This window comes from Medicago truncatula, unplaced genomic scaffold, assembly GCF_003473485.1.
Source record: "Medicago truncatula cultivar Jemalong A17 unplaced genomic scaffold, MtrunA17r5.0-ANR MtrunA17Chr0c01, whole genome shotgun sequence".
NCBI classification, from domain to species: Eukaryota; Viridiplantae; Streptophyta; class Magnoliopsida; order Fabales; family Fabaceae; genus Medicago; species Medicago truncatula.
In genome coordinates, this window is record NW_024340360.1 from 420,075 (window position 1) to 436,508 (window position 16,434).

The 16,434-nt window shown below is 33.8% G+C and overlaps 2 protein-coding genes across 2 annotated transcripts; both read right to left on the minus strand.

The window, feature by feature from the left end:
* Nucleotides 1-1,265: 1,265 nt before the first annotated feature.
* Nucleotides 1,266-3,425, minus strand: LOC25497319 (uncharacterized). Its single transcript, XM_013597239.3, has 2 exons — nucleotides 2,999-3,425; nucleotides 1,266-2,319 (listed from the first exon to the last, which is right to left on the minus strand). Exons 1-2 carry the CDS (start codon nucleotides 3,316-3,318, stop codon nucleotides 1,440-1,442), a joined length of 1,200 nt encoding a protein of 399 aa, XP_013452693.1. The 5' UTR covers nucleotides 3,319-3,425; the 3' UTR covers nucleotides 1,266-1,439.
* Nucleotides 3,426-5,027: 1,602 nt separating this feature from the next.
* On the minus strand, nucleotides 5,028-7,008 carry LOC25497318 (uncharacterized). The gene has a single exon (XM_013597238.3). The coding sequence runs from the start codon at nucleotides 6,401-6,403 to the stop codon at nucleotides 5,297-5,299; it is 1,107 nt and encodes a 368-aa protein (XP_013452692.1). The 5' UTR covers nucleotides 6,404-7,008; the 3' UTR covers nucleotides 5,028-5,296.
* Nucleotides 7,009-16,434: the final 9,426 nt, after the last annotated feature.

A 16,434-nucleotide genomic window follows, 5' to 3' on the forward strand; every position in this document is an offset into this window, starting at 1 on the left:
ATCTTTTGAGAAATTAAACAACTTATTTCATGATCATTGATTTAATGTGCCATGACGATATTACTCGTTATAAGTCTCTAGGTTAACTTGTGTAGAACCAACTGGAGTTAAGTGCTACGCTAACGAAGGAAAATCAATACCATGACAGCACAAACCTAACCTAAAAAAGATTAAGTCGTTAAAAAGACCAATGAACTTGGAGATTTCGGATTGTCGGTGCCTACTTTTACCCTACAAATCAATTTACAAGGTTACTCTCGTAGTTAACCAATTGCAAAAGCATTAAGAACGGGCAATAGTTTAATTTAAATCTCAACACAAATAAAATAAATAAACTGAATGGAAATTTTGTTAATGAATTCCAACAAATAAGAAGGGGTTCATCGTGGAACCCTAATTTAATCATAATAGTCAAAGGACTGAAATGATTGTTTGTTCTATAAAATTATTTAACCTATGAATAATACTGCACAATTATCTTTGACAACTATTCTTGATTCTAAGTACATATAGCTTAAATCGTGAAACTCTATTCAAATCACAACAATAATGAGTTTGAAAGATATTATACATACCTCACTGATGGATAATGTAAATCAAGATAGAAAACCAACACACACATGTGGAAGTTGAATGAATGATGGTCAACAATGGTCTTGGAGAAACAATGGTCGAACTCGTTTAGACTGCAATGAACAATGACTATGGGTAGATATCAACGATGATGAACAATGACTTGCGAGGGAGAACAAGGAAGAAAACTAGAAATTGTGCGTGTGTGTAAGTAAAAGACGACATAGTTTTTTGGACAGAGAGGCAGATCTGGTTGTTGGTGGCAGAGAAGACTTAGGCAGTGGTGGTTATTGGTTCTTGGTTGAGAAATTAAAAAACACGAGTGAATGAAATGAATTGATCTAGGTTTTTTTTCTTTAAGGAAGATCTAGGGGTGTTTGTTTAAAAGACACAAAAAAGATGATTTGGATAGTTTTTTTATTAAAAGGGCAAAGTGGTAAGTACAAAGTGAGTTGAAAATTTGACCATTTGCTAAAAGACAAAAGACAGTGTGTCACATTTTTATTGGATCAGACAGCTGGCCCGGACCTTACCAATCGGACCGGAGCACGACCCGAGTCTATTTATAAAAGAAAATTTGTTTTATTGTCTTTGTTGGGTCATAGCCCATTTTTCCATTAAAAATATATTTATTTGATGATAAAATTAGAAGTTTTGGTTTGCATGGGCTGATGATAAAACAAAAGAAACTGTGAGAGAGAAAGATCTCAATTGTTTATCCTTATAATCTCTGCAATATCAAAATGGTTGCACTGCAAATCTGTAAAAATGAATGTATAAACAAATTTCTTCTTAATTAAAGATCACAAAATTGAATATGAGTACTACAAGCCTATCCATTATTTTCATTCTCATGGATCAGACATTCATTCCCATTTACTCCTTAATTGATGATGGTGTTTGAAAGCATAGGTCAATACTATGCTTCCATCCAATCTCTTTATAACAAAAGTCTCAACCAACACATAACATCCAAATTTTTTCCATCCCTTATTAGTCCCTTCAAATTCTTCCACTTTCTTAACTTGAAATCCCTTTTCTTTCCCACCAAGCCACCCAACCCTTTCCTCCTCCCACTTCATTCTTTCAACAATTGCCATACTCAACCCCACACTGTTCTTTTCTCCAACATTATTCATACTATTAAACCACAAAAAACTTTCAGCTACATCCATCTTATTATCCATCATAGCTTCCCACCCAGCAATTACAACCACTTCTTTTTGAACAACAGCATCAACATTCACAGTATTTCCCTTTTTACCATCATTATTATCACATGAAAACACTTGTTCCCATTTCTGCTCTAGTGTAATCTCATAAAACATCGATTTTCTCATTTCTTCTTTCAATGTTCTGTGAGTTCCTTCTTTGATAAACATGAAGGGACAGTACCATTTTCCCACGACAACACTTTCTGAACATCTGTTTGCTATGGTGAAATTGAATTCTGGTTTCCCGGCACGGAGGGAATCATCTACACCTGATGCTTCTCCAAGACTTGAATCACTTGATGTTGAAGCACTCAATTTCCACCTTCTACTTAAAAACCGTGGAGGGTATCCATCTTCAGCAACAGATTTAGCTGAGAAACCACTCCTTAATGTAACTTTGCTTCTACGAGGATAGATCTCGAACTCTTGATATTTGTCACTGATATCTAAAGGATGAAGTGGTACTTCAGAGACAGAATTGTAGAAACAGAATGTGTCCACATCTTCCTCCTTTGAGTTATTGTATGCTTCCCTACAGAAGAAAAACCAAATTACATCAGTATAATACTTGAACATGTCAAGAAGGTTAATCATTCATGTCAAAAATTTAAAATTGGTTCAACACGGCTATCTCTATTACCCTGAACGTGGCAGCGAGTGCTAGAACTGTTGGATTTGAATCAAAACCCAATTTGTATTCAAATCTAACAGCTCTGAAGTCCGCTGCATCGTCCAACAGAGTTAGAGGATTCAAACTCATGCACATGTACTCATGATGAAATTTTAGTGACTTTGATTTGTTCACATACTTGAATTGAATCACCCTTATGCTACAATACTAGAAAAAGTTGAAATAATGATGAAAATCTATAAAATGTAAAATGAGAAATCCATCTTTAATTCCGCTTAAGTGACGCCTGCTTTGATGATCAAGATTAAATTTTTCGTTTGATATTTGGGTTCCACTTTGGTGACTTTGAGTTTCGGTGACTTGTGACTTTGTCGCTATCTCTCTCCTAACCATCTCTTATCAAAATACACTGGTATCACCAAAGTCATCGAAATTCAATGTCACCTAAGTATATTCCCCGTTATATCAACTTTATGTCGTAGTACTACTATATAACTGACGTTCGGTTGAATTGGTGCAAAATAAGTGATCTACGCAACCAAGTTAAGAAATTATTATTTTTTACAAAATTAAGACTTACCCTCTTTTCTTGCCATGAAGATGTATCACATAGTATTGATTGGAGGACAATGGCTGATTAAGAACTGGAATGAAGGCAACATTGTGTTTATGAGTAGTTCTGTTAAGAGAAATGCCTGATCTATAAAACAGCTCAAGGTTCATGTTTTGAGGGAAAGGCAAACCCTTAACTTCATGGTACTCTCCCAACCCAAAACAAGAGGTTGGTTTCAAATCATTATCTTGAATTACCAAAACACCAGAATTAGGGCCTTCTGGTGGAGGCAATGAGAGAGCCTCTTCAGACTTCTTGTACAAAGAAAGAGGCCTAGTCACATACATATTCTATATTCTAATTTTGCTTCTCTTCACTCACAATTACTCTTAAATATTTTTTTTCTAGCTTTATATTCAAGAATAACTTGTTTGAGGTTGATCTAAATGGATGAACTTGAACTTAAATATATATGAGGTTTTATTTTGACGTGGTCAATGAATGATAATTTAACCAAACGTGTATAAAATGCCCATGTTTGACTGAAGTTAGTGAAGAAAATTAATTTTTTCCAATAAGCAAGTAGAGTACTTATTTTGGGATTTTCAAATTTGGTCCCCACATCACAATGAAAGAGTCCATTTTGGTAAGCTTTGTTAGCTTTGTCTATTTGGACAGTTTCAACCAAAAAGGGGAGATAGAATAAAATTTGGGGATTAGAGTAGGATGCTGAGTTGTCAAGTTGAAGAGATTGGACCAGGCATGCAAAATAAAACAAACAAAAAAATTTGTGGATGTTTCGTAGGTGGGGTTCATGTAGTTCAAGCATTTCAACTTTAACAATTCATTATCGTCAATTGCTTTTTTAGCATAAACTTCTTAAAAACACAACTAACATACTAAAATATCTCCAACGATAGTTAATTAACGCTGACTTTTTAACTAGAAATCTAACAGCAGTTAACTACTGTTGAATTTTTTAATCTTTTACATGTATTTCTAAGATACATTGGATGTCAGAAAAGCAATTGTCTTTGTTATATGGTTGTTGTCGAAATATGGTCCACTTTTCATACGATTAACAAAATTAGGCCCTAGCTAGTAGGTTCTATTTTGAATTATGGCTGCTTGTAGAGTCCATCATGAAAGCATTTTGGTTTGGTTTTGTTTATGTTTTCTAATTATTTAGTTTTAACTTTTAAGTATCCTATTTGAAATTCTCGCGCATTATCTTAGTTGTGGACAACTTTGCACTAATCATTGTAATTAAACATGTGTTGTACCTCCATAAATAATTTTTTTCATGAATCTCCTTTTGTTAAATTTTGACTTCATATTAAGTTGAAAAATAAATATAAAATTATATAAGTTGATAAATAATTTTATTCTTAATTCCCCTTTTCTTAAATCCCCATGTTGTTGGTTGGTTTGACTCTAGAAAAATAGCATCAAGAATTTTTCAAGACACAGCTGGCAAGTTTTAATTACATGATTTATTCTTTCACTTTCTATTTTTCAGCCACACCTCCTTAAATTGTGACAAATAGTACATTATGATTAGATGCTCTTTATTCTTGAATAATTCTTAATGTTATTTTTCTAGAGATATAACATTCACCCAATAAACAAGTTTCAAGGTTTGAATCTGTGAGTGACCAATTGATAGTATACATGATGTTTATTTATCATTTTGACTAAACTCACCAAAAATCCACGGTGTTTTCTAACTACCAAAGTTAAGAAATGACTATTTTGATTTACATTTTACAATATTAGATATGAAATTGCTAATTCATAAAAGTCAATACAAATTTGGCCAATAATGGTTTAAGGACAAAATTGCCTAATCAAACATGGGACCAGTCAAAATAGCATCCCCTTCTCAGTTTCCTGGCATTTTCTTTCAATAAGACAGACACCAATGTATAAAGTTGTTGACATAGTTCTATTGTGGCAACAACATCACACAGTTTTCTACATTGAAAATTCTATATTATGATTAATAGGCACTTTCCTTCCATTTTCCTGGCATAGAAGAAAAAATTGACAGAGGGACTTACCAAGAAATGTGAAGTTCTATGTATTAAGGATTATTGAAGAAAGAAAATGTGACATTAATTAGTAGATAAGAAAAGATAAAATGTCTAATGAGCAACTACAACAATTTAAACCAGAGACTAAGACTAATGAAGTTACATAGGAAGATGTATTTGGTGATATTTTCTTAGGTTTTGTTTTCTTTTCCGGTGGTGATCAGTGTTTGAACCCCGAATCTTACATATATTATTCATTGTTCAAATCAACTGATCTAAGCTCACGATGATCTTAGGTTTTGAACATAAGGTCTTGATCTCTTTTCCTTGAACTTGAATGATATTTGAAAATCCATCTCCAACCCTTAATACTTTTTCTTCTTTCCCTCTTAATTCCTCTTTCATTCATAGTGAACCTACATGAACCTCCATCACCTCCACCACCACCGCCACCAGCATCATGTGTCATGAAATTTCCACCTCTTATGCTTCCAAAAGCTGAGAGTGTATCTGCCATTTTTAATTCAGATGAATAATCAAGCTTTAAATCAATAAAACTAGACTCATCCATGCCTTTAAAATCACTCTCTCTTAGTGAAAACACACGCCTATTGTAGCTGCTTCCATCAATTTCCATTACACCACTCTTTCTACCATTTTCATATTCATAGAAGAAATCACTTCTTCTTGGTTCAGCTTCACTGTAACCACTTCTCCTACCTGATTCTAACATCAAACCACCATTCACACCTGAACTTCTAGCTGCAGAAATAGAGCTTCTAGCACCTGATAAAACTGAATCACCACCATCTTCAGATCCAAATATAGCTCCACCCCTGAAACTGCACAGAGATCTTGATCTTGACACACCTCCATGATGATCAACCACCCACATCTCATTCTTCTCATCAAACCCACCAACACTTCTACCACAATCCTTGTTCTTCTTATTCTTCCTAAATAGCTTCCCAATTCTCCAAAAACCATGTCTTTTTATATCAACACAACTGCTACTACTTCTCTTAAGCACCACAACCTCTTCTTCTTCTTTCTCCTGCATCTTGACCTTAGAATTCAAATGCTGAAATGGATTTGGGTTTGTCTCATTCTTTTCATTCTCAATAAGAAATGAGACTCTTCCAACACTTCCTACCTCAACAGAGCATGAATTTCGATTCGAAGTGATCTCATCAGAGCAAGAACAAGAAGAAAGCCTTTGTTCTCCACAATCTGAACACACAAGCTTGACCAAACGTTCTTTAAGACAGTAAGCACAGATTCCTCCAGAAGAAGAAGAAGAAGAAGAAGGATGCTTCTTACATGGAAGAAAATCAGAAGTAGAATAGTAGCAATCCATGTCATTGCTATAAGCTTCAACACCTTTGTTTCTCTCCTTCATTGCTTTACTCTAAACTAGATTTAGTTTCAAAAGTAAAGTGAAAAATGGTAAAGAGAGAGGTGTGAGTGAAAAAAGGAAAAAAGAAAATACTTAGCTTGAAGAAGCAGATTCTATGAGTAATAAAAAGTTGAGAATTTTGAATATGATTTTGAGGGTGCATAGAAGCGTTTCCTTTACGTTTTCTTTGCAGAAAAAACAAAGAGTGATAGAGAAAAAGATATGTGCAAGAAAAGAAATAAAGCACTAGCTCCTGCAGGCATTATTGTGTAGGGAAGAGACTAAACTCTTTTGTGACTCCATTACTTGTTACTATCTACACTTGCATCGCATGCATATTTTGATGATAAGTATAACTATTAACTATGTGCACTTAACCAAAAAAAGTTATAAAATCAAGAAAAAACATCAATCTTTCATTTTATGAACTGTCAACAACATTTGATGATAAGGATTTTTATTTTTTTTTTCTCTCTTTTCCCTTGATTTTTGCAATGCTTTTTGACAATAAATACACCCCTCCAATAACCACTTTCCCTGTGTCCCCTAATTCCCATTGAATTAGTAGGTTGAGAAAGCAACACTTGATAGACATAGTAACATGAGTGTGGCACGCATACTCATTTGTCCATTCTCTTTTTAGCACCCTATACCATCATTTCTTCAAGCCAAGTCATATTAGTCTGTTAAACTGTGTCCCTTTTACTTGTGCCTCATACCCACGTGTCTCGCCGACACATCTTTCTTGCGGATCTCTCTCACTTGAATATATAACATCAGCAACAGTATTCTGTCTCATCATTCCTTCTTTCTTTAGTTTAACCAATATTCCATCCGTTTTAAAATAAGTGTCGTTTTAGCCAATTACACACCGATTAAGAAATGAAATAAAGTAGTTAAATGTCATAGCAATTTTACTAAAATAACCTTACTTTATAGCAACAAGACAAACTTAAAGTTACATTGAAAATTGTGTGAGAGAAAAAAGTTTGAGTATTTATTGAGGATAAAGTTAGAAGAAAAAAAATTAAAGTTGCATTGAAAATGTAAAGCCACATTCATTATAAAACAAATTTTTTTTACTAAAGCGACACTTTTTTTTTTTTTTTGAAGATTAAAGCGACACTTATTTTAAAACGAAAGGAGTATTTGATTTCATTTATGAACATACGGGACATTTGATAATATTTAGATAAATGTCTTTTTCTATTAATCACATGTTTAAATATGTTTTTAGTCCTTATATTTTGCACCATTTTGAAGATTAATAGTCACTACATTTCGTTCAATGTTATTAAAATTCTCACATTTTATCTCCGTTATCAAAATTAGTCTCTGCCGTTAATTCTCTAACGGAATTCTAATGTGGCAGTTAGTGGATCCCAAAATGTAATAACTATTCTTCAAAGTCACGCAAAATATAGGGACCAAAAAATATATTTAACCCTAAAATAATTGAGATCCACTAACCAACACATCAGCATTCCGTTAGAGAAATAATAGCATGGACTAATTTTGATAACGGAGATAAAATGCAAGGATTTTAAAAATAATGAAATGCAGGGACTATTCTTCAAAGGAAAGCAAAATGTAAAGACTAAAAATATATTTAACCCTTAATTATAATTATCTTTTTTATTAATATTTTGATTATAGAATACTATGTTTTTAGATAATTTATTTTGTGTTCAAATATATATTTTTCCTCAACCAATTTAATTCATAAAATGATTAATAAGAAAGATGCTAACGACATGTTCACAATTTTGATAGGGTTAAGGATTATAGTGATAGTGTTTCACACATTTAAAGAACAAAATTATTATTTGCTTCTTTTATATAACATGTTATTTGGTTTGAACTATTCACAAATTTTATCTTTAATTAGTTTTAATCAAAATATTTAGTCGGCCACTTTTAATAAATTCTTCAATTTCAACCAACTTTTTGTATATATTAAAGCCAAACCGTTGTAATTATGTGATATAGCCTCTTGTCTTATATTTCGTTAATTATTTTGGTGGTGGTCGGATTTGAATCCCAAATTTTACATATATTATTATGTAATGTTACTATCAACTGAGCTTATTTTATTAATTTACTTCATTGAATGAGGGCTCCAATTGTTGGTTTATATGGCAAGGTAATATGCACTAGAGGGGTAAATAGAGATTTAAGATTTTATCGAGTTTGTAGAGAAAGTGATTTGAAGAAAACGATTTACGACTTATTGGATTTATGCAAGGTTCAATGGCTATGACAAAAATTATTAAGACTATGCACAAATAATAAGATTCACTTGGAATTGAGAGACTCTAAGTCAAATCTTAACAATCTATTATTAATAAATTTCACACAAGTTACAAAACAAGTTCAATCCCAAACCAAACATGAGAGCAATTAATCAATTATACTAATGAACACAATTGTGTAAGTGTTTGATAAATAGACAATAGATTGAAACTAAGTGTGATCTATATAAAGTGAGATAAAGCTAATTCAAAGAACAAATTCAAGTTTAATAGAATAAACTTAAATCACTGTTAATTTCTACGCTTGCAATTTATCAAGCAATGAAATACACAATTAATCGAAATTAAAAAGGATAGAGAAGACACTAAGATTTATAGTAGTTCGCCCTTTCGTCCTTGCTTCGGCCTACGTCTACTCTTCTTGATGGAAAATGACTCCACCAAGGACTTCCACTAGAATATGAATGTTTGATTACAGTGTAATTACAAGAATTCCTTGAAACTGTTGGAAAAAATGTGTTTAACATTACCCTTTGAGTTTTGGTGATAACAAGGTATTAAAAAATGTTAATTGGATATACTAATATTTGTTCAACTGTGCATGACCATAGACAAAAATTTGAATGTCTTTAAATGAAGCATAGGTTTTGAAAGAACAAATAAGAGCAATGGAATCTACAAAAAGGAAGCTTAAGTTGCAAGGAAGCATCTGAAGACAAGAGGTTCTGAAGATCATCAGAAGCTGAAGATCATCAGAAGTTGAAGATCATCTGAAGCTGAAAGACTGGAAGCTTCAAAGTTTGTCAAGAGCAGTGTTTTAATCATGCCTATCATTGCAGAAGGAATAGAAGCCTGGAGCAACGGCTAATTCAGAGGAATTTGAAGTCATTGGATGCTTATTCCTTGAAGAGCGTTGGAAAAGGATAATAGTACAATTGTACAACCACTATCTCCACTACTCTCTTTTGTGTCTGCAATAGTACAAGAACAACAGCTGTGACTACGTTGGTATTCCTCTATACATGGAATGAATTTAAAATTGTTCCTTCATAGGATAATAACCAAATCAAGCAATAGATCATTGGTGATTTGATCAAGCTTCAAACGACTCTTTTTGATGTGGTGGCAATCAACAACATATCTTTCACACCTCTACATAAAGGAGTGAAGACCTGAAGAATTGCAAGACTCTCACAACAATTTACAAGAGCCAAACCTCTGCTGAAATTGTTCCACATCAAAGTTCACTTAGAATTTCTTAACAACTTTCATATCTTAGAAATTTTAGAGCCTTAAAAGTCTGTATCTGATTTTTATTGTGAACTCCATTGATTGTATATCAAGTGTTCAACCTCAAACAATTTTCTTTGTAATTCTGTTTGAATAGAAGTCTCTTGTAGTTGTGCTTGAGCATATGAAGTCTCTTGATATTGTTCTTGAGCATAGGAAATCTCTTGCAGTTGTACTTGCGTAGTTTGAAGTCTCTTGCTATTTTGAGCAGTGAGCATTTGTGATCAGATATTGATTTTAGTGAACTCTCCTTGGAAGTGCAAGGGGGACAGGACTACTTCCGGTTTGTTGAAGGAACCTGTATAATTGCTTTGTGTCTTTCTTCTCTCTCTCTGTTTTTATCCGCTGCATTTAGAATCTGAACATCACTTCAGAAGCTGAACTATATCAGGTTCTGAACAGTGAATTCAATTTAGGAGAAAAGAAAAAGAAACCACAATTCAACCCTTCCTTCAGAAACTACCCTAGTTCTTCAATTCATATGCAATCACTCCCCCAATTTTCAAATACCCTTTGAACTCGATGCTTCTTGATGTCTTCGAATCCTCAATCATCCGTGCAACCCATGAAGCTTTTCACTCAAAATCTTTGATGCTCCGTCCGACAGTTGGATCCCCTTGAACACAAGAACTTTAGAAAGAACCCCCAATGTAACGCCCACTTTCGTTTAATTAATTATTTAATCGAGTTTATGCCATTATATTATATTTTTATAATATATATGTGAGTTTTGTTGAATTTAGGAGTTAATTTGATTTGAAAGATTTGACGTGTTTTGATGATTTGATAAGATTATGAGACTTATTTTATTGTTAAATAAAATAAGATTTGATAAGAAAATAAAAATATTTAGTTGAGGGCTGTTTTGATATTTTAGATAGTTTTGGGGGAGAAAGTGAGATAAGATAAGTATTTAAGAGGAGATATAAAAGAGATAGACCTAGTTTTAGAAAAACATTGTTGTACGTACGTTTTTGGAGAAAAAGGGAGAAAACCAAGAGAAGAGCAAGAGAGACCTTGGAGGGCTGCGATTTCTACACATTAAGGTAAGGGTGAGACTAATAATTCAATAATGTTAGTTGTTGTAATTCCGATGATTAATTGACAAAGTTAGGATTGATTTAGAAAAGTTTTGGAATTAGGTCAAAAACCTAGGAATTGATGATCAAACGGTATAATGATGTTAGATTGATGTAGAAACCATCCTAAAACCTTAGAATATGTTTAGGATGAATTCTGAAATTGAAATTAGGCTTAGAACCTTGTTAGATGATGATTTTCGTGTAGAAAATGCATCAAGTCCGAGCCTAAATTCATCGCTCGCCATGGCGAGCTATGAATCTCGCCTCGCGAGTGATGAACTTCATCGCTCGCCACACGAGCCCTTCCCTTCGCCTCGCGAGTCCTTTTGGTACAGCTCGCCACAGCGAGCAACCTTACTCACCATAGCGAGCTAAGGCAGAGAGCATGTTAGATTTTGCAATTTCGACTTTTTAGTTAGACCTTGATTGCCTTTGAGTGCTTGAACTCGCCATGGCGAGTAGATACTCTCGCCTCGCGAGCACTTCCAGATTGGAGTGCATTGAGTGTTTGTGCGATCTGTGTCGCACGTTTTGATCAAGAGTGAATCCCTTTATGGTAATGAGACCTAATGATGACGTTTAATGCAATCTGTAAAGCCGTTTAAGATATGTTGATATTAATTGAGCATGAATTAATGTATTATACATTATGTAAGATATGAATGAAATATTATGATGCTATTGAATTGCAATTGATATAATGATATCATCCTGTTGTTGTGTGACTTGACTATGCTGCTGCTGTTATTTAACTAAGTGCATAATGTCTATATATATGATGAATAAGATGACGTTTAGCTCCAAATTATTGGATGCATATTGATATGATGATTACGGTGATTTGTTGATAAGAGTCCATGCATTAGCATTCATTGAGCTTAGTCCTCACCACGATTATTAGGAGCTTTGTTCTCCGCACGATTTATTAGGAGCTTTGTCCTCCGCACGTTTAAAGTATATTAATACTTATGATGACGATTGGTACCACATGCATATAAGGAGTCTAAGAGCATTGTCGCATTGTCGTGTCTATGATGCTATGTTGTTGATGATGATTGAATACGTGAATATGTGATAATTGTTTATCAAATATGCAAAGTTGTTTAAGATTGAATATGATGTTAATGTTAATTTATGATTCGAATTACATTGATTAATATTATTTTGTTATGAAATCTCACACCCAATACCCTTGGAGGTGGAATGAAATTACTCAATTCACTTTAGATCCTTGATACTCAATCAATATCCTTGAAAGCAATCAATTTACAATCCCTATATCACTCTAGCAATCTATGACTCAAAGATCCACAATGATTCTTTAAAAAAGTGTTTAATCTCAAGAACTTATGAACAATGAGCTTTGGAGACTCTATAGATAATAGATGCGAATGATTGAATAATTTGGGTGGTATGTGAAAGTGAGTTTATATCGAAAAGGGTGGTAAGTGCAAAATTTCGGCCAAAAACAACATAGTGAATTGATTCATTAAAGGCTTGAATCGATTCAAACAGCTAAAAGACAAGTCAGATGAACTATGAAGATTGATACGTATCTGACCATTTTTGAATCGATTCAGGAGACTCAGGATGATGGTTGAAATAATTCAAACTATTTTGAATTGATTAAACACAATTCAGAAAGTTTCCATGATACGTGATGGTCGGATTAGGCAAGTGTACCAAAACGTTTACCAAGTAATAAAGTGATAAGTAGAATATCGTATCCACATGGATTTTAGTTTCGTCCAAACAATTCACGTTACTTATTCTAAACAATAAAATAATAAAAGAGTTTAGGGTTAAGAGATTGCAATTTTTATCTGTTTGCAATAGAGCAAGTTACCTGTTTTGGTTTCATAAATGTTAGTAGCGGTTAGGATTCTTTGAATACCACCTATTCATTTGTTGAAATTATATATCAATCAAGTCGCGTTTAGTTATTCTAAGTAGAATATCTAATTGGTGATTCTATCAGAACGTTCTACCTAATCGGTTTGTCAAGTTGCACTTGTTGGTCGCATGAAATTCGAGTTAATTAAAAAAAAAGAGCTTCAGTTTTTCAAATATGGAAATAAGGAAAGATTTTACAATTATTACCTTGTCACACGTCAGGGCAAGAATTAACACTTTTCGGTCCTTTAACTGGAACATCCTTGACACTTTCAAGGTCCGGAGCTTTCTTGTTGGAATTAGAAGAGGCACCCGCTGCGGATTTGCCTTTGTCGGATTTTGGGATCCTCTAGGTCTTGGGCTTAGATGGTTGTTTAGCTTTTTTGCTGGTAACTTCAGACTTGGCCTCAATAGCTCTTTTTCGACTCTGAAAATGCAAGAGCAAATTTGTTCAGAGTTCAGCGAGTTACGTTTCGACAGGTAAAAAAATTACAAAACTTACTTGTCTTGTCTGAATTTTTGAAGCTGAGCCAATGTCCTCTGTCAATACACTGCTCTGAGTCTTAAGACGAGGTGAAGCTGTAAAATCAAGGATACGTACATTAAAGCAATAAGTATGTTTGAAGGAAAATGTTGAACTCAAACATTCTTTTGTGTATCACCTGTTAGATAATCAGTATCCAAGCGTTCGATGCGAACTTGGTGAATTCCGTAGTGTAACATTTTTGGGTAATTGTGTAAACCGAATTTATTCCAGGTCACCTGCTGTTCTTTTGGTTTTAAAGAATTTCGGATGGCATCATAGCCAAAGTAAAACCAAGAAGGATAACCTGGTTCAAAAGACAAAGTAAAGTCTGCACTCGGAAGTGTGGGGAACTTTATGCAATGAAATGCTAGAGCCATTTTATATTTAATTTGTATGTCCCCCACACGAAAAGGAAACTTTATGAAGACTACACTGTTGAGTTTATTTGTTTTTTATGATGTTCCTTAGCTTAGTTTAGCTTAGTTTATCGCTTTGATGATTGTAGCATGTTAAAGCACCCTGGAGTCTATGTGTTTTGGTCTTGTTGCTTTGTGTAGTTTGAAAAAGCATCAAAAAATCATTTTGGATCAGTTTGAATTGACTCATCACAGTCTGAATCAATTCAATAAAGTCTCTGACGTCATGTGAATCGATTCACATCCATTTGAATCGATTCATGTATGCGTCGTCTCTTTTCTATTTGAATCGTCTCACAAAACTCTCTAACTTGTCTTGAATCGATTCATACGAAGTTTGAATCGCATCAATCTCCGTCCTGGGTGCGCTTGAATCGACTCAAATATGTTTTGAATCGTATCATCCTTCATACTTCTCTGGTCTGTCTTTTTGTTGTCTGAATCGATTCAAGCATTTAGTGAATCGATTCAATTTGTTAAATTTGTGCGAAAATTAAGTCTTTTCACCCGTTACTATATATACACTCCTCTCCTCTTTTCCAAAGGTATTGAATCATTTGCAACTGTTCTCTCTAGGTCTCAAAAACTCATTGTTCATATATTCTTCAAGATTAAACACTTTTTCTTAGAATCACTTTGTTCTTTTAGTGTATAGATTCTCTAGGGTGCTAGTAGGGATTGTAAGTTTGTTCTCTCAAGAAGATTGATTGGGCTTAATCAAGGCTTCAAAGGAAGTAAATAATCTCATTCCACCTCCAAAGGACTTGTGGGTCTTTCTAACCATTCTTGAAGTCGAAGGGGGTTCGCTTGTCGGACGTAGCATTGAAGACTCGAGTGAAGAGTTCGAAGGAGTGCACGAGTAATTCAAGGAGCACCAAATTCAAGGGGTACTTGTAGTTTGGGGGAGTGTTTTACATAGGAGTTGAAAATTTAGGGATTTAATTTAACGGAACTCTTGTAAACATTGTAATCAACTTTTCAAACATATTAGATGACCTTGGTGAAGGTGTACTTCATCAAGTAGAGTAGAGGTAGCCCTTAGCGAGGACGAACAAGGGTGAACTACTATAAACATCGGTGTTCTCTCTCTCTCTCTCTACTTTTTAATATTGCACTTGATTAATTAAATAGTTGATTAGTGAATTGCTAGTTTTGATCTAAGTAGTGTTTTCTTAAAGGTTAATCTAAATCCATTTGATTTAGGTTAAAACAATTTTACTTGGATCAATTAATTGCAATACCCACTCAATTGTTCAATTTCATGTGTATTGTATTTTCTATTGATAATTAGGTTTATTGTCATATGAGAAATGATATTTGTACAACCATTTTGCTACAACTTTTTGACAACTTTCTCTCTCATACTCACATGATGTTATTATTCGCTCTCTTCCTTTTTCTCTCTCCATTGTTTTTGACCAATCAAAAGAGAGGAAAACAAAGTTGTCACCAAAGTTGTCATTAAATGAATGTACAAATATCATTGCTCTTGTCATATAGGTCTGGTTTGAAATTGTGTGTTGTTTTGTACTTTGTTCAAGTATTATGGATAATTGATTATGTGAAAAGATTTGTATCATGAATCTCTCAATTCTAAGATAAATTCTTATTCCACGTATATGCTTCTTGTTGATTCATTGATTGTGATTCATTGATTTGTATCATTGTTTTATATGGATAGCTTGGTAACCATCTATCCATATAGACCAACACTTTATGTTTGGAAGCTTTTCAAGCATTTTATGTTTCAAGACCAATACAGCCTCCTTTACAGTTCTTTCAACATTTAACGGATTATACACAACTTCAAAAAATTTATGGAAAGCCTGTATCTATTTGATGTGCATACCTTTGGGTTTCTTGGACTTGCTCTACAAAGAAGGAAAAGCATTGGTCAGCTAGGCATGCAACGCCGTCTCATCGACAAGGTGAGCAGAATAACATGAAGGCCACCACAAAGATAAACTTTTAGTACACTCATGAGAAATCTGGAAGGAAATAGGCTTGATAGTTGGGGCTAGACCATTAAAAGCGCTAAGGTGTTGGTGGTACGGGGCTTTTGACATTTTGTCGAAGTTTTCATAAATGGTCTCACAAAATGTGGCAATGGTCGCTGATCTGAATTGGCTTGATCCAAATTGACGCGCTACCAAATGAGGATGATAGCCAATCAACTTGTAATCAGTTTTGCCAGTAGTTATTCTCACAAGATGAAAAGTGGGAATCAAATAAGCTTTCCATACTTCGACATTGTCCTTCAGGTGTTTTATTTCCTTCGTTGGAAATTCCCTTTGAAACCACTTAGGACCTAGCTTACGACCAACAAAAGGATCCATGGTTGGTTCAAAGGTGTTGATGAGTCAATAATTAGTGTTTTTAATATAATATTTGAGTCTGTTTTATTTAATTTTATTTCCTTTTTAGAACTATTTTACTTCAATTGCAAGTTATTTAATTTCAAGAACAAATATTCTAAAGATTGAGTCTTAGAGCAAAAGAAAGGGGTTTGGAGGTGATTCGGGTTGAAAATACAAAGATTCGGTACAAAAATATGACATCCCCCAAGTCAGAAGCT